The 22,426-nt window shown below is 41.6% G+C and overlaps 1 protein-coding gene across 1 annotated transcript in view; it reads right to left on the minus strand.

Moving 5' to 3' along the window:
* The window catches only part of SACS (sacsin molecular chaperone), a 51,077-nt gene extending 30,282 nt beyond the window's left edge, over positions 1–20,795 (minus strand). The window contains exons 1-7 of the mRNA XM_006894128.1: positions 20,681–20,795; positions 20,294–20,528; positions 20,028–20,178; positions 9,140–9,227; positions 8,632–8,717; positions 6,189–6,300; positions 443–589 (exon numbers count right to left, since the gene is read on the minus strand). Of these exons, the coding sequence (XP_006894190.1) occupies positions 443–589; positions 6,189–6,300; positions 8,632–8,717; positions 9,140–9,227; positions 20,028–20,178; positions 20,294–20,528; positions 20,681–20,795 (934 nt within the window). The remainder of the gene's footprint in view (positions 1–442; positions 590–6,188; positions 6,301–8,631; positions 8,718–9,139; positions 9,228–20,027; positions 20,179–20,293; positions 20,529–20,680) is intronic.
* Positions 20,796–22,426: the final 1,631 nt, after the last annotated feature.

The raw sequence follows: 22,426 nt of genomic DNA on the forward strand, positions 1-22,426 counted from the left end.
ATCTTTATCTAAGACACTCACAGAAGCATAATTTTTATGAGAGAAACAAAACCACTTCAGAAGCCTGCACTTTGCCATCATTTGATATCAGCAGATACTCTCCCTTTTAAACATCTGATATTCAGAAATGCATATAAGTCAATATGAAGAAATAGCTTTAAGTTTTGTGAAACTTTTTAGAGAAACCATTTTGACTTGGCCTTTTTAAAGCTGCAGTTTAAGCCCAATATAAAAGTACTTAAATCTGTTAGTTACACTGGTTATTTCTACTATATCATGATGGCATTTAACTTTCAGTATCACAAGATGAAGTGATACACTGAAGGAAGAATTTGAGAAGGAGGCTTTCACAATAATATCCTCTCTGAAGTTAGCCAAATAAATGACAGCTCCTCGTCTAAAACAACTTGCAGTCTCAAAGCTGAAAAGGCACATACTGTACCTGTTATATGATAAACAGAGTTAAACCCAATTCCAAATCTTCCAACCTTCAGAGGATCATCCTTCTTCCTGCTTCTTGCTATTTCTTGGATGCCATCCCAGTCCTCTGGGGTGAAGATGGCATTGTTATACGCATATAGAGCTGAGCCTATGTGTAAAAAACACATGTGGGTAATAAGAAGCAATTTAGTTCAAATTCACATTTCTACCATTATTCCCTCTACTCAAAAATCACTTCTCTGATGGAAATGAGTGAGAAACGGGAAAAACACAAATTCATGGTGAAAGAAAATTACCAGCAAAAAACTGAGCATCATTGACCAAAAATCCAAAAGGGAAGGACAAAAGTGTATTCTAGCACTTTGACACCCAAAACACAAAGCAAAGACAGCAATCCCACCTGCTACACCTTCTAAAAATCTGTTCCTGAATATTATTTGATAACTTTTTATAACTAGAATCAACTGTCTTGCATATGATAGGATTACTTATGCAGAGAATTCCAAAGATTCCATGAAAATTTCCTGGAACTTTATAAAAAAAAATTTTATAAAGTTACAAAATAGAAAGTTAATACACAAGAAACAACTACTTTTCTATACTCTAGCAACAAGTAACTGGAAATTATTTTACATTGTATTTTGAAATTAAAAACAATACTAATTAGCATTAAAAAGTGAAATGTTTGGGCATAAATCTAACAACATTTTAAAGGTCTAAGTATGGAACTCTACAAAACTTTGATGAAAAAAATATCAAATATGTAAATATATGGAAATACATTCTATGTTCATGGATAGGATGCCTCAATATTGCTAGGATGTCAGTTTTTACCCATATGATCTATCGATTCAATGCAATCCTAATCAGAATACCAGCAGATTATTTTGTGAATATTAACAAGCTAGTTCTAAAGTTTGTATGGAAAAAGAGTAGCCAAAACAATACTGAAGAATTATCAGAAGACTCAAAAGTATCAACCTCTACACCAACCATACTCAATCCAATGTGGTGCTAGTGAAGAACAGGCAAACAGATCAATAGAACAGAATAGATAACCCAAAAGTAAACATATGAATAGTACACTAATCTTTAAATAGAGAAAGGATATTCTTTTCAACAAATGATGCCAGAACAACTGGAACATCTACATGTTAATGAAATCTAGCTTTGACCTCACATCTTTCTCCAAAAAATCATCTCTAAAAAGATCACAGACCTAAATTTAAAACACTAACCTGTAATTCTCTAGCAGATAACATTGGAGAAAGCTCTGCTGGAGTAGTCTAGGGAATTGTGCCCAAAGGAAGACCGTGCTTCCCTGGTGATTCCTGTCCAATAGCAGCTCTGAGGGAAAAAGGTGAGCAATCTTATCCTGTGGGATTTACAGCCTCAAACCAATGGAGGGTCAGCTATTCATCAGAACCAATTTGATGGTAATAAGTTTGAGACAATCTTGATTGTGTGGCAGTGAGATAAAACACTGAGCTTCATTGAAATGAAAAGCTTTGCTCTTCTAAAAACACTTAAAAGAATGAAAAATACAAGCCATAGACTGGAAGAAAATACTTGCAAAACACTTCTCTTAAGATTTCATCCAAAACATGCCTGCAACTCAAAACAGAACAGAAGAAAACAACAAACCTTAACTCCAAAAAAGTAATGTGAATAGAAACCTCAAAGATAAACATGGAAAATGAAGGGGGAGAGAGAAAGAGAGAGCCTAACTCCCATCCAGTCTGACTCATAACAACCTTGTAGAATTGAGAGAACTGCCCCATCGGATTTCCAAGGCTGCACACCTTTATGGAAACAGACTGCAACATCTTTCTCCTCCAAAGTGACTGGTAGATTTGAACTGACAGCCTTCTGGTTAGTAGCAACTGCTTAACCTTTATGCTACAACAAGGTTCCCGATGGCAAATAAGCATACAGCAAAATCTATATAATGTGCCATTGTTGCTTTTGTTAGTTGCTATTGAATCAATTCCTATTCATGGCATCCATAATGTGTTATGAACAAAACTGTTGTATAGGATTTTCAAGCCTGTACCTGTAGGTGGTCCTAAACCCCACCTTCAGCTAGTAGTTAAGTCGTCAGCCAGGAGCACCATCTAGGCTACCATTCAAGGGCTTCCATCATTACCATCATCTCATTGCCTCCAGTTAGAACTGACTCAGCTCACCTTGCAGCTGGTTTATAGAGGCTGTAAACTGCATAGGAGGAGACTGCCCTTCTTCCTGCCCTAGAGCAGCTGGTGGGTCAAACTACCTGCTTTGGACTGGTAGTGAAACTCCTTACCCTCTAGACGCCCAAAGCTCCCTAGTCAGTGGCATTCTGAAATTACAAATTAAAATAAGAGTGAAATACATTATAAACTACTGGAATGGCTAAAATCCCAAACACTAGCAACATTAAATGCTGTCAAGGATGTATCAGAAGAGGTACTCTTGCTCCTTGCTGGTGGAATACAAAACAGTGCAGCTACTTTAGGAGGCAGTTTTAGCAGTTTCGTACAAAGATAAACAACCTTCCCAGCAACCACTTATTCCACAAATTAGTGGAAAATAGATACCTACATTTAAAAAATACACATAGAAATGTTTATAGCAGCTTTGCTTGTAATTGCCAAAAACAAGAAGCGAACAAGATACCCTGCAATAGGTGAGTGGATGAGGAAACTGAAACACCTGTATAATGGAGTATTTGCATTTCTTTAAAAAAGAAATGATGTATCAAGTCACAAAAAGACAAGTCTTATGGCGCTTTCTCAAAAATTTGCAAATAGAAATACCATTTGACCCAGCAATTCCACTACTGGAAATATACCCCAAGGAAACCATAACAGCCACCCAGGCAGATATATGCACAGCCATGTTTATCATGGCTCTGTTCATAAGCAAAGAGTTGGAAACAACCTAAGTGCCCATCAACAAATGAATGGATAGAGAAGCTGTGGTATATTCACACAATGGAATACTACACTGCATTGAAAACAAGAAACTCATATATACAAAATGGGTAACCCTGGAGGACATTATGCTGAGTGAAATATCTCAGTCACAAAAGGACAAATACTACATATTGCCACTGTTGTAAAACGGGACTGATATCGGGGTTGTGGGGAGACTGAGAAATATGGGTTCAATAAGGTATACTGCATTGAAACATGAGGGAGAGAACTGTTTAAAAGGGATATGTGATTAGGTATTACTGTCATGATAGGAGTTCAGAATGAAGGCTGCATAGTGGAGTGTACTTGGGGGGAGGGATTGTATAACCAAGAAAATTTTTCTTTTACTTTTTAAAGAGAAGAGTGAACTAGGGTGGAAGGGTGGGCAGGGAGAAAAGTGTAAAAATCAATGAATGAAAATCCAAAGTCTCCATAAATTTTCATTAAAATTGATAATTTTTAAAAAGGGGAAAAAAGAAGTGTCTTAAATTTGCATTGCTTAGTTAAGCCAGGCTACAAGGCTATTTATTATATTCCACTTATTTGGCATTCTGGACAGGACAAAGCTGCAGACATAGTCAAAAGGGCAGTGGCTTCCTGGAGCCCAGAGGGAAGGGTAGAAGTCACAGATGGACCACATGTGACGTTGAGGCAGTGAAGCCTTTCTGTATGATACTGTAATGGTGAACACATGACAGCATGCATTTATCAAAACGCACACAAAGAGTGAACCCCAATGTGAACTAGGAGCACCGATTAATAATAATGTATCTATATTGATTAATTAATAATAACAAATGTACCACATGCAAGCTGTTAATAGAGGAAGCTGGAGCTGGGGAAGGCGTAGGCAGAGAAGAAAATACATGGAAATTCCCTGTATTATTTTCTGCTGAGTTTTTCTATAAACCTAAAAGTGCCTCTAAATAATGGCCTACTATTATATATATATTTTTAAACAAAGAGGCAAAGCCAAGGCTAAAAGGTAAAAACTCCTAGACCTAGGTAGGATTTGAAACCAAAAACTCTTTTTACAACCTCTTCATACACTCATCTTTCTAACTCCATAATTCCCTGGTACAAACTGGTGAGTAACTATATTGTAATTCACATGTGCATGACACCAGATACACAACACGACCACATGCATAATCTCAGATAACTCTTAAAATAACTGGAGGACAGATTTTTCTCTGCTGCAATTTTGTGGGGGAGCAGACTGAAGTGAAGTAAGAGTTGTCTTAATCACACATTGAATCAGTCTGAGGCTCCCACCTGCCATTCTACACACTAGTGCTCCCTGGATTTGTATAGCACTGTAGCTATATTTGAAAAAGTTCTCTGAATCCAAATGCTGTCTTTCTATAGAGGCTGCTATTGTCTGATACAGTGAAGGCACTGGCAGCTCCCCTCACAGCTAGCTCATGTACAATGACACAAACATGCTACCAGCGCCTTCACCGTCCCCATGACTGACGGTGGACTCGAGTGTTGAGATTTTCAGAAATAGGTCACCAAGCCTTTCTCCCTAGTCCATCCCAATGGAGGACCACTATGAATTTAACAGACCCAAGACAGAGTGAGTGAGTGAGAGAGGGAGGGAGTGAGTGAACGAGCAAGCCCAGGTCTCTTAGATGAAAAACAAGAACTCAACCACTAGCCACTCCTGCTTCTCAACAGCAGTGATCAACATTACCACACAGCCTCATAAAGCTAGGAAATCTAATAAATTAACTCTTTCAGTAGAAATAGGACAAAGTTGATGTCTTGCCAAGAGCACAAAGTTGACAAGGATTTTGAGTCAAGAACGCACAGCAGTACTTCTAAAATAAAGAAAATACTACTTTCTTATAACAAATTTTACTAAGAATCAGTTAATTGTAATAAATATAAAATATTAGCAAAATTGCAAATTACTATCCTAAATTTTAAAACACCTTTTTATTAAAAATACTTGACCCACATCTGTCAAAATCTGTCTAGAAACGTGTGACCTGATCCTTCTCTTTATCAATATAATTGCATCACATAGAAGCACTCAAAATCATCCTGCTGACTTTAGAGCTGCAGTTTCCTGTTAAGCCGGCTCCAGTGTACTGCCACCCTCTGCATGAAAGGAGAACTTCTGGCCTGGCCGTATCCACTTTATGATTATACATTTGAACCTACTTGCTGACTGTGTCACTCCTCTCATGGGGTCTCCACTGTCTTCAATGAGCCTTCTTTTTAACTCAACACATCAGCGAGCAGGAGCCAGACAGCAGAATCTACCCCTTCAGGATCTCACTGTCTTTGCTCTTATCTTCTGTGTTGCCTTACCCTCTTTCAATATTTTTTCCCATCCCACTTGCTGAAGAAATCAATGCACAAAATCACAGCCTCTGACAATTTCTTTCCACATGAAAAAAAAAGCTTTATGCAAAAATGGCAGGTAATAGTGATGACTGTACAATATGATTAATGTAATCAATATCATTTAATTGTCATATAAAAAATGTTGAATTGGCAAATATGTTGTATCTCTTACAGTAACAACAAAATGCGCGCGCGCGCGCGCGCACACACACACACACACACACACACACACACATCAATCACCTTGTAACTGTGTCTTGAGTTTTTCATTCTTTTATTAGTCTCATTACCAAAAATAAGCCATCTGACAAAGCAGAGTTAACAAACAAGAAACAGACTACAAATGCCCATTGGATGGTTCATTAGCTGAGTAGTATAAAGCCCTATTATGTTAGTATAGAAAATATAACTTGCTCCCAGTTAATTACAGGTCCTTACCCTGATACTGCACCATATCTTTTGACCAAAGAGTCTCCGTTCCATATTGAGTTTCATCATATAAAAATTTGACTTCTGTGGCCCCAGCATCTTCTGCATTCTGAATTAATTCCTAACCACAAAATACAGCAAAATAAAAAGTATATTAAGTAATGTAGTAGTCTACTGCCCATGTTTGCATTTACATGTAGTATTTGAAAAAATAAGTATATTTAAGTGATGATTTGCATCATTATCTTTAAGAGTCAGTGAGCACAGCCTTGAAAGGAGCTGTTAGATATATCTGGGAGTATGGCTGCAAAGAGAATGCCTTCTTAGCCAATTATATACACTGGCAATTCCTATTTCAGCCTCCTATTCTCTTTGTCTCTGTTTATAACTCTGGCTCTTAGGTACAAAGCCTGTGTTCCATAGAAATTTTTCCAAACTGGCATGCCTGCTCTTCTCCCAGAAGACTTCTATCACAGGTGGCAGGTATCTCATTGGGGATTAGTTATCAAAAACAAACCTTTCATGACCCTACTTTGATGAGCCTACTCTCTCAAGGCAGGGAGGATCCCAAAGAGTGTCAGCCACCCACTTAGCCAGTACATTCTTGAGAACTTGCACTGTGAACATGTCTTTCTTCTGTACTAAGCTAAGAGCTTCTTGAAGGTCAGCATTGACTCACTTGTCTTCACAGCTGCCACAACTGTCATCAGAGCTCCTTTCATAGAGAAGGCAGTAGTAGTATTTGTTTGGTGGATGTGGGTGAGTGGTTGGGTGGATAAGTGGTCAGGCCCATGTGATAAAAAACACAAGATTTGCATGCTTCAGTTTGAGGCCAGCCTTTAAGAAAACAGGAAGATCCTACTCATCCTGCCACTTCAATCTTCAGCCAGGCAAACCCATCACTCACTTGTGACTTGATTAGATGTGACTCCCTTTACCACCCACTAAATTCCCATTTTAACTGCATTCTATTCACCTCCCTTACCCCTGGAACAATTCAATGCCCACACTCTTCTCAACTTCACTCTTCTAATAAGTCAATCTAAAAACCATTTCCAAGTTAACCTCCTATGAACCATGGGTGACTCCTCTGAAGGAAATGCTGCCTCAATTCCAACATGACATTGCTGTTCCAACCACTAAAAATGCAAAAATCATCAATCATGGTCATAGCCTACCTAAGCAGGGCTACATAAGAAGCTAGACTTCATATCATAAAAATTTACCTTACATAGTAGAAAATATGAAAAATACTTGCATCCCTCCTATTTCAATTTACAACCTAGGAAACCTGTAGTAAGTATGTTACAAAGTTTATGCTGCTAAATAAAAGGTCAACAGTTCAAAGGTCAACTACTCCAAAGGGACAAGACCAGTAGTCTCCGCCCATAAAGATTTACAGCCTCAGAAATCTAACAGAGTGTTGCTATGAGTATAATGTGACTCAACAGCATGAGCAAGATGCTGAAGGCATGTAAACACCAAACAAATCAATGAGAAGGAAAATGCTAAAAACGAATCTAATTTTACAATTACTTAAGGAGGTTTCGTACTAGGCTAAAATGCAAAATCCAATTTGTGGCAATCTCTTCCATCTTTGCTTTCTTTTACAGTTACTCCACTTTCCAGTTTTGCTTTTATGTTAATAAAAGTAGTCAGACTAAATTGGAAATAAAACAGATAATTAAAGTAAGTATCCTCTTTAATAATGTCCCCGAAATAAACAAACCTCTATACCCAGGTTCTAAAGTGCCGGAAGAAGTTTCATTTTCTCGTATTAGTGTCTGTGGACTTTAGGACAGACTTTGAAATTCTCCTTTTCATTATCAGTGCCACACAATTCTACCTCAATTTTGCATTCTTGGCATAAGTAGATGATGGTCTGATTCAAAGGGGTCCACGCCAGTCCATCAGTTCACTAACACCTCAAATATCAATCTTTATGTATTCTATTTCATTTTTGACAACTTCCAGTTTTCCTACGTTCATAGTTCGTACATCCCATATTCCCACTATTAATGTTTGTCTGCAGCTATTTTTCCTCATTCTTGAGTGACTTTTCATCTGAGCTCTCCATCTAATACTCTACCTGCCTCTCTCTGTTGTTCATCAGAAGGATTTTTCAAAGGCCTGTTGTTTTCAGAAGTGGATCGCCAGTACTGCTTCATAGTCTGTTTTAATCTAGGAGCTAGGACGCAACCTGTGTGCTTACCTTTGTAAAGTCCCCTGTAAAATGTTTCTAAGAAAATACCATTGAAGATGCTGAGCTCCCTTACAACACACAACAGCTCAGGGCTTTCCCAGACCATCCAGCATATACATGGACATAAACACAACCATTCAAATCCAGACTAACTTCTAAAAGCCCAAACATACAGAGGAACACTTAAATCCTTTTACAACACCTTGTTTTATCAATGTTAGGTCAGACACGTGCACACAGAAGTCCTACCTTAAGAATCTGCCCTCCCTCTGGGTATCTTCTTAAAATGTCCTTGAGAAAATCAACAAGTGGAGGAGTTGTCTGGCCAAACCGACCTAAAACAGAGAACTCATTTAAAACCATTTAAGAAAATTTCCCAGGCCCTACCCACAGGTGTGCTGATCCATGGCCACCAGGTTGATTCTAACTCATAGCTGACCCTCCACTGGGTTTCCAAGTTTACAGGAGGAGAATGCTCATCTTTCTCCTAAGGAACAGCTGGTAGATTTGAACCACTGAGCTTCTGGTTAGCAATGCAATCTGTAACATCCTACTCCATCAAAATATACTAAAGGCCATGAAGATTACTAATCCAAAAACCCAGAGCTCCGATATCAGACTAGCATAGATAGCCAAAGTATCCCCATCTATCTTGTTTTCCTGTTTGCCCTAATCTCCCTTCAACATGCCTTGATGTAACATGCTTTCATTTCACAAAAACATAATATTAAAAATGGCAAACATTCCCATATTATACCTCCCCCTTTTAAGCCTCTTGACTGAAGATTTACAAAAAGATGGCAATTTTCGGGAGCCAGATCTCCAATCGTGGTCCAGTCAGGTAACTGGAAAAAAAAAAGAAAGAAAGAAAGAAAATGTGTTGGTAACAGTATAGGACTTGTTACTATAATGCAGGACTGCATTCCAGTTTTCTTTTACACATTAGAAATAATGCTTGCTAATTTTTCTTATCAGTAAATAAGGTACTCTAGAGACATGAATATTCTAGCAAACAGAAATTTGATAAAAATGTCTATTTGAAAATTTAAGTGATTTTCTTCCCTCTAAAAAAAATTAAAAATAGCTTAATATATACCAGGGGAGCTTTCATAGCCTTGTGGTAAGGAGTTAAGCTACTAACCCAAAAGCACACAGCTTGAATTCAGCAGCTACTCTACAGGAGAAAGATGGGCAAGCAACTCCTATGCAGTTACTATCTCTGGAGTAAAATAAAACCTGCTGAAGGACCAGCCATGAGACAGTTCCAAACTGACAGTATTATATAGCAACAATTATATACAAGGGTCTCTGGTGGCCTAGCATAGGAAACTGTACCATCAAACCCGAGGAAGACAGTTTAACCCAAAAGCAGCTCCACAGAACCAAGAGGGGCAGTCTCCTCCCATGCCATTTACAAGCTTTGAAAATCCACTGGAGGGTCAGCTATGGGTCTGTTCTGACTCCAGGGCACCTGACAACAAATACATCCATATTTCTGCTTTAATACAGTTTACATTTCTGATGAGGAACTCATGATAATGAATTAGAATCACATATACAAACAAAATTATCCTTTGGTCACCATTTCCAGAGAGTAGTCTTGAGAACAGAGATACATAGGTTATCAATAGAGATTAGAGGCTGTAAAACTTAATGGAGTGAGCCTGCTCATCTCTTCCCAGTGGAACTGCTGGTGGATTTGAATAGCCAGAGACATGCAGTGTTTTGGTTAGCAACACAACCCGCTAGAGACTGCACCACAGACCTCTTTAACGCTCCTCCAGTGAACTCAAACTACCAAACTTAGTTAGATAAATGTACATCAACTGATGAACAGATAAACAAAATGTACAGAGTGAAATAAAGCAAACACAAAAGGAAAAATTTTGGATTATCGCTTACATGAAATAAGCAAATCTATAGAAACTTAAGTAATTAGTGGTTCCCAGGAGCAGGAGAATGGAACAAAGAGAGGTTTTCATTTAGAATGCAAAGAATGAATGCTAATGGTGGCAGGATAATTTGGAAGTACATTTTCATTCATTCTCATTGTCACTATGTTGGAAATGACTCGTGGCTGACCACTGGGTTTCAAAGTCCATAAATCACAAGGGAGGAGACTGCCTAGATGGGCAGAGAGGTGTGCCCTTTGAGTTAAAATCACAATTCCCTTCAGACACAGTCATTGCTGTTGTGTACCAAATTGAAGCTGACCGTCCAGCTGATTTTCAGAGGCAGTAAATCATGCAGGAGACTAGCCACCTTTCTCCTATGCAGCAGCTGGTGGATTCAAACCAGGCTTGGTAAAGCGGCACCTTACTCACTAGGCCACCAGAGCTCCAATTAATACTAGGTCCCAGAATTTCCATCTCCCAGTCTCTCTGGATCTAAATTGCTCTCTTCTATTTATCAATTGTTCAGACTAAGCCTTTCATCTCAGTCATCCACTTGTTTTCCTCACTCCCTGTACCTCCTTTCTATACTGGCCCCCAGATGACAGCAAGTTTGGATTCCCAAGACACAAATTTGAGCCATTATTACAGTTTATAGTTTACAAAGGTGAAGATATTGAGATTGTTAACAGCTTCAGTTTGTTTCGATCCACAATGAACACTCTTGATATCAGCAACCAGGAAATTAAAAGATGAATTGCATTGGGAAAGTCTGCTGTCAGAGAACTCTCCAAACTATGGAAGAGCAATGATGTCAGTCTGGAGGCTAAGGTGCACCTGATACAGGCCACAGTCTTTGTAATTACTTGCTGTGCATCAGAGAGCTGTACAATGACTAGGGATGACAGAAGAAGAATTGATGCCTTTAAGCTGTGGTGCTAGAGAAGAGTGTTAAATATATCATAGACTACTAAGAGAACAAACAAGTTTGTCCTAGAGAGGGTGAAACCAGGCTGTTCCTTGGAGGCAAGGATTCTGAATTTTTGTTGTACATACTTTTGGACATGTTACAAGGTGGAATCAGTCCTTGGATAGGGGCATCATGTTTGGGAGAGTGGAAGGACAGCGCAGGAGAGGAAGACCTTCAGTGACTCAGTCTCTGCAGTAATGGAGATTGGTGTATCAGAGACAGTGAGATTGGCACGGGATAGAGCAGGGTTTAGGGCTGTTGTACATAGGGTCGCTATGAGTTGCAGGCAACTTGACGGCACATAACAACAACAAGAAGTTTACAAAGTACTTTCATATACATGATGGAGCTCTAGTGGCTTAATGTATTATGCATTCCACTACTAACCAAAAAGGTTAGCAGTTTGAAACTACCAGTTATTCCAACAGAAAGAGACACGATGTGATTTCTGCCCAGTGTCCTGATTGTGAAAGTGAAGAAATCCAATGAAGCATAGGTAAACAGCAGAGTAACTATAACTCACTTAAGGTGGCCAAATGCCTCGTCATCTAATTAGTGGCATGCGTGAATGGATGAACAAGATGGGCAGTCTTCTCCCACAAAGATGAAAAGCCATAGAAGCCCAATAGAGAGTTGCCCTATCCTGCGCCATTCTTAGTCTCCACCATGCTGCAGTCAGTGTCAAACATCTACAACAAACCCATCAGAATAAAAGCACAAAGAAGGGGGTGGGGGAGGCAGGTGCATGGGCTGGGCAAGAATCACATGGGTTAATGTAAACTACAGACAGTGCACTAATTCTCCACTTAGATGACATTATCGTTATATTCCTTGTGTTCATTATATATTTTTAACACATTGCCGCAAATGACGGCAAAATATGTTTCTAAGCACAGTCATCAATTTAAAAGTGTGCAGCAACGTGTTAATTATTAATTACTTAGAGAGCTGTGTGTGCAAGAATTATTAGCCTTAAATAGCACAACACATACAGCCAGACTGCTCCTTAGAAGCAAGGAGACTAGAGCGAGGGCTACATGGTGGAGGGGACCTGGGGGAGGGTTTGTAAAACAATGAAAGAATCTTTTCTTTTACTTTTCCATAATTTTTGGACTCATGTACTTATAACTTGTTAGTCAAATTTGTGTCTTCTAGGTTGCAACACCCCCATGATACATCTTCAAGGATATGAACATGTACGGCCAAGCACAATCAATAAGAGTGCATCTAAATCCCAAAATCAATCTCCATAATAGTCTATGTGTTTCCTACTGCCAAAGGGGCCCTTTAGAGTAGTGAGAGAAGATCTTCACCCTGAAACCCACAGCGTCCCTTTTCAGCAGGAAGTAGCTAAGAGAATACACCATCCCCTTTTCCTTATGACTCAGGGTGAAGTCTCTCTCAGGGAGGAGTGATAGGGAATGGCAAAGGACACACTGACAAAGAAGATTAATCAGAACTGGCTTTGACAAGCACTGTGGCATTTGGACAAGAACAAACTGGGAGGAGGGTAGAGAGAATAGTGCAACAATGAATGAATGGAAACCCAAAATCTCTGTAAATGTTTATGAAAATTAATAAAATATAGAAAAAAAAAAAGAAGAAAAAAAAAAAAGAAGCAAGGATACTGAGCCTTGGTCTCACACATTTTGGGCTTGTTTTCGGGAGGGATTAGTCTCTGGAGAAAGACACCATAACTGGGGGGTGGGGTGGAAAGAGGAAGACCATCAAGGAGACTGAGTGACAGAGCAGCTACACTGATGAGCCTGAGCACGGTAGAGATGATGGGTGTGGCAGAGGACCAGGCAGTGTTTTGCTCTGTTGTACACAGGGTCATGAGTTGTAATTCTTTTTTTTTTTTTTAAATCTGCATTCTTTTTTTAAATTTATGAGTCGTAATTCTTAAAGGAAGGGTGGAAGTGGCAGAAGAGAAAGGTAACCTGTAACACAGGAGGAAGTTTCCAGGTCCTTGAGAGGAAGGAGACATCACGCAGAAGTTCATCTGAGAAACTAAATCCAACTGGTCCACGAACTTTGACAAGCAATGCTCTTAGGAGGATGTAATCTATGACACCTATACAGTGAGGTGATTCTCCACATACAAGTCAAGCAACCAGAATATTTCTGCTTCCTGCCTGCTCCTCCTGAGATTGCTGAGCTCCTGGGATCCTGTCTGGATTCTCCTCCCCAGCCCCCTTTTTCTATAGCCGAAACAATACCAACAAGCAAAGTCACTCAGAGCCTAGTACACAGATGCACTTTATCAGGTGAATTCTCAAAGTTTGCCTGTTCTCATCTTTGTATGCCACTTAACAGGGTGACTGTGAAAGAGTTCAAATTTCTGAGTCTCTGTCCATAGCAGCCCCAATTTCCCTTAAAGGTCTCAGGCACACTGTCCTTCATTAATGTAAAAAAAAAAATTAAAACTCAATGAAACTCCCTCCAAATTATTAAGCAAATAATATTATATCACTTGCAATTCAAAGTGTTCAAGACTTACTCCTTTGCTCAACTGCATAGGATGGCCCTCAAGATTCAAGAGTGCAGACTCAGGGAGCATTCAAGATTCTTTAACAGAAAGATTAAGTTCATCTCCAATGTCCTGCTTTAAGACTACAGTTCACGTTGTGCAGGGTAACATGTGGGGCTGGGGATGCTTCACAAGTGAGGAGCTTACAGATCCCACTTCTAGGCCAGGAAATGCAAAAGACAAAGGAATGACCCAGAAACACAGAGGACAGGGTTCGAGATTCCTGTTTCTGAAACCCAATACCAACAAAGACAGCTTCTGACAGGGCTTCTATCAACAGCCTTCCTCTCATGTCTAGCCTGAACAGCTGGAATTGGAATTCACACCCAAAAATGTAAATTTGAAAGGTCTGGCCTGTGCAAAAATTAAAAAGGAAAAGCAAACACCTCCTGACTCGATGAGACACAACCTCCCGATATCACTAAGGTGGCATGTCCAGTAGAGATTCAGAGCCTGGTGCAAATGGGGTGCTCTCCTGCAAGCCCCATACCTGACTTCAGAGCTCACTTTTGATGACTAAGTTCCTGTTTCTCTGTTTTCAAAAGGCCTGGAACTTAATTCCATTCATTCTCACTCTAGCTGATTCCCTGTGATGTGAAATAATAAAAAGTCCACTGGTTTTGGATGGATTCTTTTGCATCTTGGTGGTATTTTCCTGCGAAGTAGACTGTGGTGGTTGTTAATAGATGAAATTGGGTCGACTACAACCCATATCAACCTCATGACCATGAACAGGTCAGATCGTTGCCCTATCCTGAGTCATCCTTACAATCACTAACATGCTTGAGCCCATTGTTATAGTCACTGTGTAAATCCATCTTGTTGAGGGTCATACTTTCTTTCTCTGATCTTTCCCAGCATGAGGTCCTTTTTTCCCAAGGACTATCCCCTGACTTCATGTCAAAAATATGAGAAGTTTCCCCATCCTTGCCTCTAAGAAGCAACGTAGTTACACTTCCTTCACAACAGACTGGTTTGTTTTTTTTGCCAGTCCATGGGCTTTCCAATACTCTCCTCCAGCACCAAAGCCAGTATATCCTAGTCTTTAAATTGGTATCATTGCTCTTTAGCACTTTGGAGAGGGCCTAGACAGCAGATTTTCCCATTATAACACACCTTGTGATTTCCTGACTGCTTCTACCACATGTGCCAATTGTGGATCCTAGTACAATGAAATCTCTAATAACTTCAAGGTTTTCTCCAAAGTGTACCAACTAAGCCCCCAGACTGTTCTGAGCTCTAAACAAGACCATCTATGTAAAGGACCTAGATGCTGTCCAGGACACAGCTGTTGCTCCATAAATGTTGACTGTATTCCCAGCATGCTTTCCAAAGCTCAGGAAGGGAACTGTGCTCTTTGGAGAGAAATCTCCAAATTCTCTCCCAGCACTGTTCTCCCTCTCTCCAACTTCAGTTTCAAATCTGTGACTACAATTTCAGTCTAGACACTTCCCTGGTAGCAACCTTAGAAGCAACTACAATTAGTGCTACACCATTCATATTAAACATGGCAAAGTAGCACCTACAATTGTGGACTCATGCAGTCTCTGTAATTATACAGGTAGTAGAGGAAGGGTCTATAGGTCACCTACCACTCAGCTTCATGCACTTTTCCTAGATGCTTCCTTTATGTCCCTCCATCCATTGAGCAATATACAGACCAAAAAAAAAAGATAGACAGTCCTCCCCCAAACTAGGCCCCCTGTACTTCCTTACCTCTCTGCTAATTGAAATGTTCTTTTCCTGGTCAACCAGGAAAATCATACTCAAGGCTTGACAGCATCCTTAGCAAGACCCCCCCAACCATTTGGTACCAAATTGTCATAATCCTGTCCTTGGCATGATTCTGTCTCCTACACCCCTTTTCCTTATAGTTTTATATTCAAAACCTTATACAAGGTAGGACACAGTAGGTAATCTCCCAGTAGACAAAAGGTTTAAGTTGTCAATGACTTCATTTTGCTTGGATCCACAATCAACACCCACAGTAGTAGCAGTCAAGAAATCACAAAAATGTGCTGCTTTGGGAGAATCTGCTGTCAGAGACTTCTCCAAAGTGCTGAAGAGAAGATATTAAAGACTAAAGTAAGCCTGATGCAACCCTTGGTATTTTCATTTGCTTCGTATGCATCTGAAAGTAGAAGAAAGAATTAGGATGACAGAAGAAGACTCAGTAAATTTGAATAGTAATGCTGGCAAGACTACTGAATATCCACGCACTGACAAAGGAACAAACACATATCTCTTGAAGGACATGTCACCAGGTTGCTCCTTAGAGAGAAAGATGGTGAAACTTCGTCTCATATACTCTGGGTCTGTTGTCAGGAGAGGACAGTCTTTTGAAAAAGACATCATGCTGGGAAAAGCAATTGTTCTGGCGTACTACTAAGTCAGAACCCTCTAGTGGGTTTTAAGAGGCAATAAATCACAAATAAAAGGAGACTGCTCATCTTTCTCCTATGGAGAAGCTGGTGGATTAAAACTGCACACCTTTGGGTTGGCAGTGCTGGACGCACTTATCAAGTTGTGCCAAGAAACCTGGAGGAAAACTACTTGGCCAACTGACTGGAAGAGATCCATATTTGTTCTCATTCCCAAGAAAGGTAACCCGACAGAGTGTGGAAGTTATAGAACAATATCATTAATATTACATGCAAACAAGATTCTGCTGAAAATTATCCAAAAACTACTGGAACAGCACATTAGCAGAGAACTTCCAGATGTGCAGGCTGGGTTTAGAGGAGGCTAGATGGATCTTGGCTGAAAGCAGAGAGTACCAGAGGAATGTCTATCTGTGTTTCATTGACTATGCAAAGGCATGTGGCTGTGCAGACCACAACAAACTTTGACTAACTCTGAGAAGAATATGAAACCCAGAACACTTGATTTTGCTTATGTGAAACCTATACTTGGACCAGGAGGCAGTCATCAGAACAGAGCAAGGAAAACTCTGCATGGTTCAAAATTGGGAAGAATGTACTCCAGGGATGTGTCCTATCTCCATACCTTTTGAATTTATATGTGGAACAGATCATCCAGGAGGCTGAACTCTATGAGGCAACAGGATTGGAGGAAGGCTCATCAACAAACTGTGTTATACAGATGACACAACCTTGATTGCTGAAACTAAGGAAATCCTGAAGGAACTGCTGCAGAAGGTCAAGGGCTGAAGCCTTCGATATGGATTGAAGCTCAACCACAAGAAAATAAAGATTCTCACCATTGGGCTGAATGGCAGCATCATGATAGATGGTGAAAAGATTGAAATTGAGATTGTTAATAGCTTACGTTTTCTTGGCTCCACAATCAACACTCTTGGTATCACCAGCCAGGAAATCAAATGATGATTTACACTGGGAAAGTCTGCTGTCAGGGACCTCTCTAGAGTACTAAAGAGCAACAATGTCAGTCTGGAGACTAACGTATGCCTGATCCAGGCCATGGACTTCACAATTACTTGTTATGCATCAGAGAGCTGGACAAAGACTAGGGATGACAGAAAGAGAATTGCTGCCTTTGAGCTGTGACACTGGAGAAGAGTACATGGACTACTAGGAGAGCAAACAGATTTGTTCTGGAGAGGGTGAAATCAGGCTGCTCCTTGGAGGCAAAAAATCTGAAGCTTTGTCTGACATACTTTGGACACGTTGCAGGGAGGGACCAGTCATTGGAGAGGGACATCCTGCTTGGGAGGATGGAGGGACAGCACACAATTGGAAGATCCTTGATGAGATGGATTGACTCAGTGACTGGGGTAATAGGAGTTGTTGTGTCAGAGAGAGTAATATTGGCTCTGGATAGAGCAGGGTTCAGAGCTTCTGTACACAGGGTCACTATGAGTCACAAGAGACTCACTGGCACATAACAAAAAGCCACCAGAGGGTCAGTGAAAGAGAGGAAGACCTCTGTTCCTGTGTCAATCAATAAGACTAATTGATACAGTGACTGTAATCAGGGGCTCGAGCATGTCAGAGATCATAAAAATGGAGCAGGATAGGGTATTGTTCAGATCTATTGTTCACCAGGTTGGCACAATGGCATCTTATAACAACAAAAAAGGACGTACGTTACCTTAGAGCCAAACCCACACCTGCTCACGAACTCCTAAGCATTCCACTGCCATATTTACCATTTTATACCAATGCACCTCTAAAGCACTTTCAAACCAAGATCCTTCACAACTGAGCTACTGAATGTAACCACTTAATAGTTGTGTAAGAGGCTCCAGTGGAGTGGACAGGGGAAGAGGTAAATGAGCAGGAGAGCCTGTGCAGAAAGTGCCAAGATGGGACAGCACAGAACAAGAGACAAGAGCAGGAGGCACTGCTCACTTACCATTCTGCCTAATGTCTTTGATCAATGTCTGCATGCCAGTCAGCACCCTGGAGAACTGATGAGAAGGACAAGTAACCAGAAAGCTACGTCTCAGTGGACAAGAGACCAGGACACAGAACTCAGGTGCACAGAAGGTCACAAACACAGTAAAAGATTAAAAATCTCAGAAGTTCACCATCCATTCATATCTACGTTGGACAACAGACTAAAAAACGCAAACTCTTTACTATCGAGTAGGTAGGACTGACTCACAGCTGACTCTCCAACAGTTTTTTAGGAGGCTGTAAATTGCACAGGAGGAGATGGTCCATCTTTCTCCTGCAGAGTGGCCTGTGGATTCAAACTATCCAAGAGGGGCCACCTCTGGATAAGCACCGCAACTCCCTACAGAGCAGGCCAACAGAGCTCTCTTCTAGAAATGTTATTCTATAGTGCACAAGTAAGGAGTGCTGCTGATGGTGTACTGCCTAGTGTTAGCTGCTCTGCTAACCAACAGGTCAGTGGTTCAAATCCATTTGCTCCTCCGAGAGAGAAAGATAGGGAAGTCTCCACCTGTAAAAGTTTTACAGTCTCAGAAACATAATAGAGGGTCACCATCAATCCGAATTGATTCACTGGCGTAAGTATTCCTTCACATCTGTTCAGTGATTCCCTTTTGATGCTTTAAAGTTCTGCAAATGGCTGTACTAAATCATATAATTATGTAAAGGTGTTCGTTGGTGGTGGGGGGGTGGAGAATGAGTGTTAACTTTCAGTCAAAGTAACTTCAACTAGACTCTTCCTATGAAAAAAGTGGATGAGGCTCTCACGGCCTAGTGGGAAGAAGCTGTGCTGCAATCCTGAGGGTACACAGTTTAAATCGGCCAACTGCTCCACAGGAAAAGAAGGATAGACAATCTCCTCTTGCTGGAGGGTTAGCTATATATAGATCAGTTCTGACTCTATAGTACACACCAACAATAGTAAGAAAAGTGGAAGTACTGTCAGTACTTTTAAACATACCAACAGAAAAGAGTCCTATTTCCCAATGTTTTGATCTGTCTAGTCATCTATTCATTTAGGAAACTTCGGAAGCAAGAATCTGTGCTGCAATCCCAAAGGAACATGGTTCAAATCCATCAGCTGCTCTGTAGGAGAGGGTTAAGCAATCTACAAACTGCCTCTATAAACCTGCTTGGTGGTCAGCTATGCCTTGGTTATGACTCAACAGCACACAAGAAGAAGTCATTTACTTGTATTTAAAGAGAAATTTTAATTTTACTTCTCAAGACAACACATATTACATTGCTGTCTGAAGATTCACAGCTCTAAATATCAGTGATTCGGCAAGGGGAGCAGGAGGGAATTTCCAAGATATGAAAGGTGAAGATATTTACTAGCAACCTGGTAATGTGTAAAGTATGAGCAATGATTAAGTCACCATAGTGATATTTCTTTTTTAAAAAAAAAAATCTCCTCTGGCTACAATGACAATCACAAAACTGCCTTAATTTCGGGTTGTGAGGTTCAGACAAAATTCATATAAGATCTTTCTCCAGTTAAAGTTTATTGCCTCAGAAGCTGGATGGAAGGTTGCTATGAATCAGAATCGACTCAATGGGTTAGGTTCATTAGAGATAGGGAGAGATAAAGGATATAAATGTTGAGTTGCTAAATTAAGAAAAATAACTGTAACTAGAGTTGAATCACTTTCTTGCACGGGTTTTACAAAGCATTATTTCAAAGTAAAAAATAAATCTGTGTATTTGTATTCAATTATGGTAAAAATGAATGAAAACGTCCCATCTATCAGCGACTTGAGGACCAGCGAGTTTGTGTGCTAAATCCAGCACATACATGGGCTGCATAGTGGTCACTGGGGGTCCCGTGCTGTCTCTGTGGTCAGGACACAGATGGGGCGCACGTGGGCAGGCTTTACCTCCTTGCTGCGGTGCCACAGCTGCTGCTCGGTCACCGGGAAGGCCGTCTCCTCCAAGATGAGCTCCTTGATGTGCAGGACAGTCGCACTGGGCAGGACACGGAACGTCCTGCAGCCCACGCAGCTCGGAAGGACGGTCACCCGGACCCACCTGCGCAAACGCAAAGGGACTCAGTGGGGCTGGCGCTGGCTGTCCGGCCACGTGGGGGGCGGGGGCGGCGCCCACTCGCGTCCCCGCGGGCGCCCTCCCGCCCCGCGGAGGTTACCTGTCCCCCATAGCGGGCGTCCTCTGCCGCAGGCCGCGCAGCGGGGCCGCAGGGCGGGAAGCCTCTGGGGGGACTGCGGGGCCTGGGCTGCAAGGCCCGCACCACGCGCGGCGCCCAATCACCGCGGGTGCCGCAAAGGGAGCCACGGCCGGGTAGGTTCCCCGCCCACAGAGCCGCCCTGCGCGGGCCCTGAGCACCGGGCTCCCATTGCTCCCCTCCGATGGGCCCGAGCGACCTCGGCTCAGAAATGCAAGAGGAAGAGACGAAGGGGCCCCGGAGAGGAGCTCGGGCGGGGTGAGGCGGCGACGCGCGCTCCCGGGGCCGCTCGCGGGCACGCGCTCAGGAACCGTTAGCTGAGGCCGCGGGCGCGCTCCGCAGGGCCCTCACCGGTCCCTCCCAGGCCCGCCCCACCGACCCCTCCCCGCCCCGCCTCCAGCAGCCACGCTGCGCGCTTTGGCCACGCCCCGTCAGTCAACGCTCCGCCCCCATCGTTCACGCCCATGCCCCGCCCTCACTCTAGAGCCCCGTCAAACTTTTGGCTCAGGGCCTGTGCAAACCTTAGAAGTAATATGCTTATGCGTACAGCTTAGAGAGGAGGTGCACTCAAAAACTCCATTCCATGCAGAATAGGTGCTTCTTTAGAAATCTCTTTCGACTCTAGTAGTTTTAACCTATGAAAGCATCTCCTGTAAGAAGGATAACGGTCTGTCTCTTAGGTCCAAGATAACACTTCCTCTTAACGTGGAAGTCTGTGTGGAATGTCATTCCCTCCCCTTGATTTAGTTCTCAAAGATGAATGAGCTGCCTTGCAGAAAGTGCAGTAAATGTGAAGGCAATTCAAAGGGCACATTCTGAACAAGTCAACTTGTAGCTTCTATCTTAAATACCCGGAACGGAACTAAATTTTAAGGTTGATTTTATAAATGACATTAATTTGTGCTTCTCAGTTCTCTCCCTCTACTTTATACGCGCGCGCGCGCACACACACACACACACACACACACACACACACACACACACATATTCTGATGGGTTTGTCCATAACAAGTTACACCGCTATCCCAAAGGCCACACCGGTCTAGTGGTGCAAACCAGCAGCTGCTTTACCAGACGACAGTGATTTACAGACTCCAAAAACCTGTTGATGGGTCAGCTGTGAGGAAGTTTCAACTCGATGGCAATGTTATTGTTGTTTGATTGCCTTCAAATCGAGCATGACTCATGGCAACCCTATGAACAAAAGGCCTGAAGCCTTTCTATAACTGTAGACATTTATCAAAGTACATAGTTTCCGGAGGCATGTTGTTTAGGAAGTGGTTGTGATTCGTGCTTCCAAACCTGTCTTAAACTGGGAGCTCCGCCAAACACTGTCTACCATGGGTAACCGATGGCAATGAGCACTTTATATCTATATGAACCTCAAGTTCTCTCTCTATATATATAGTGTTGTTGTGTACCATAGTCAGAACTGACCCAGAGTTGACCCTCCAGAAGGTTTTCAGAGGCAGTTAATAGCACGGAAGGAGATTGCCCATCCTTTTCACATGGAGGAGCTGGTGGCCTTGAACCACGTGCCTTTGGGATTGCAGCTCAGCTTTTTGACACTAGACCACCAGATGAGTCAATTGTGAAGGAAGTTTCAACTCCATGGCAATATCCATCTATCTATCTATCTATCTCCTTTTTTTTTAACTCAGAACTCATATTCAGTAATATATACATAGCGTCTGTCAGTGTGCTGTACTGAAATAACTTGGGCTTGCTGGGATGCTGAAAGTTATGCCACTGGTGTGTCAAATGTCATAAGGGTTACCCATGGTGGACAGGGTTTGGTAGCGCTCCCAGAGTAAGACAGACTAGGAAGCAGGATTGACATCTACTTCTTACTTTTTTTTTTTTTTTTTTTTTTTTTTTTAAAAAAAAAAACCCCACCCCCCCCCTCCCCCTCCAGGGGGGGGAAAAAAAAACCATCATCAATGGCAAGTGGCAGTTGCAACGAAGCAACACCAAGAGCCGGCTTCACGCTCAGGAGAGAACGCTGCGTCTCCTCCTCATGGTTTTCGGTGCTCTACACGATCAGAGAAACTTCTCTAGTAACGAACTATAGAAATGATCCCTGAAAGTATAGTCTTG

The sequence above is a fragment of the Elephantulus edwardii genome, unplaced genomic scaffold (genome assembly GCF_000299155.1).
Source record: "Elephantulus edwardii isolate Elephantulus edwardi_28Jun2011 unplaced genomic scaffold, EleEdw1.0 scaffold00135, whole genome shotgun sequence".
NCBI lineage: Eukaryota > Metazoa > Chordata > Mammalia > Macroscelidea > Macroscelididae > Elephantulus > Elephantulus edwardii.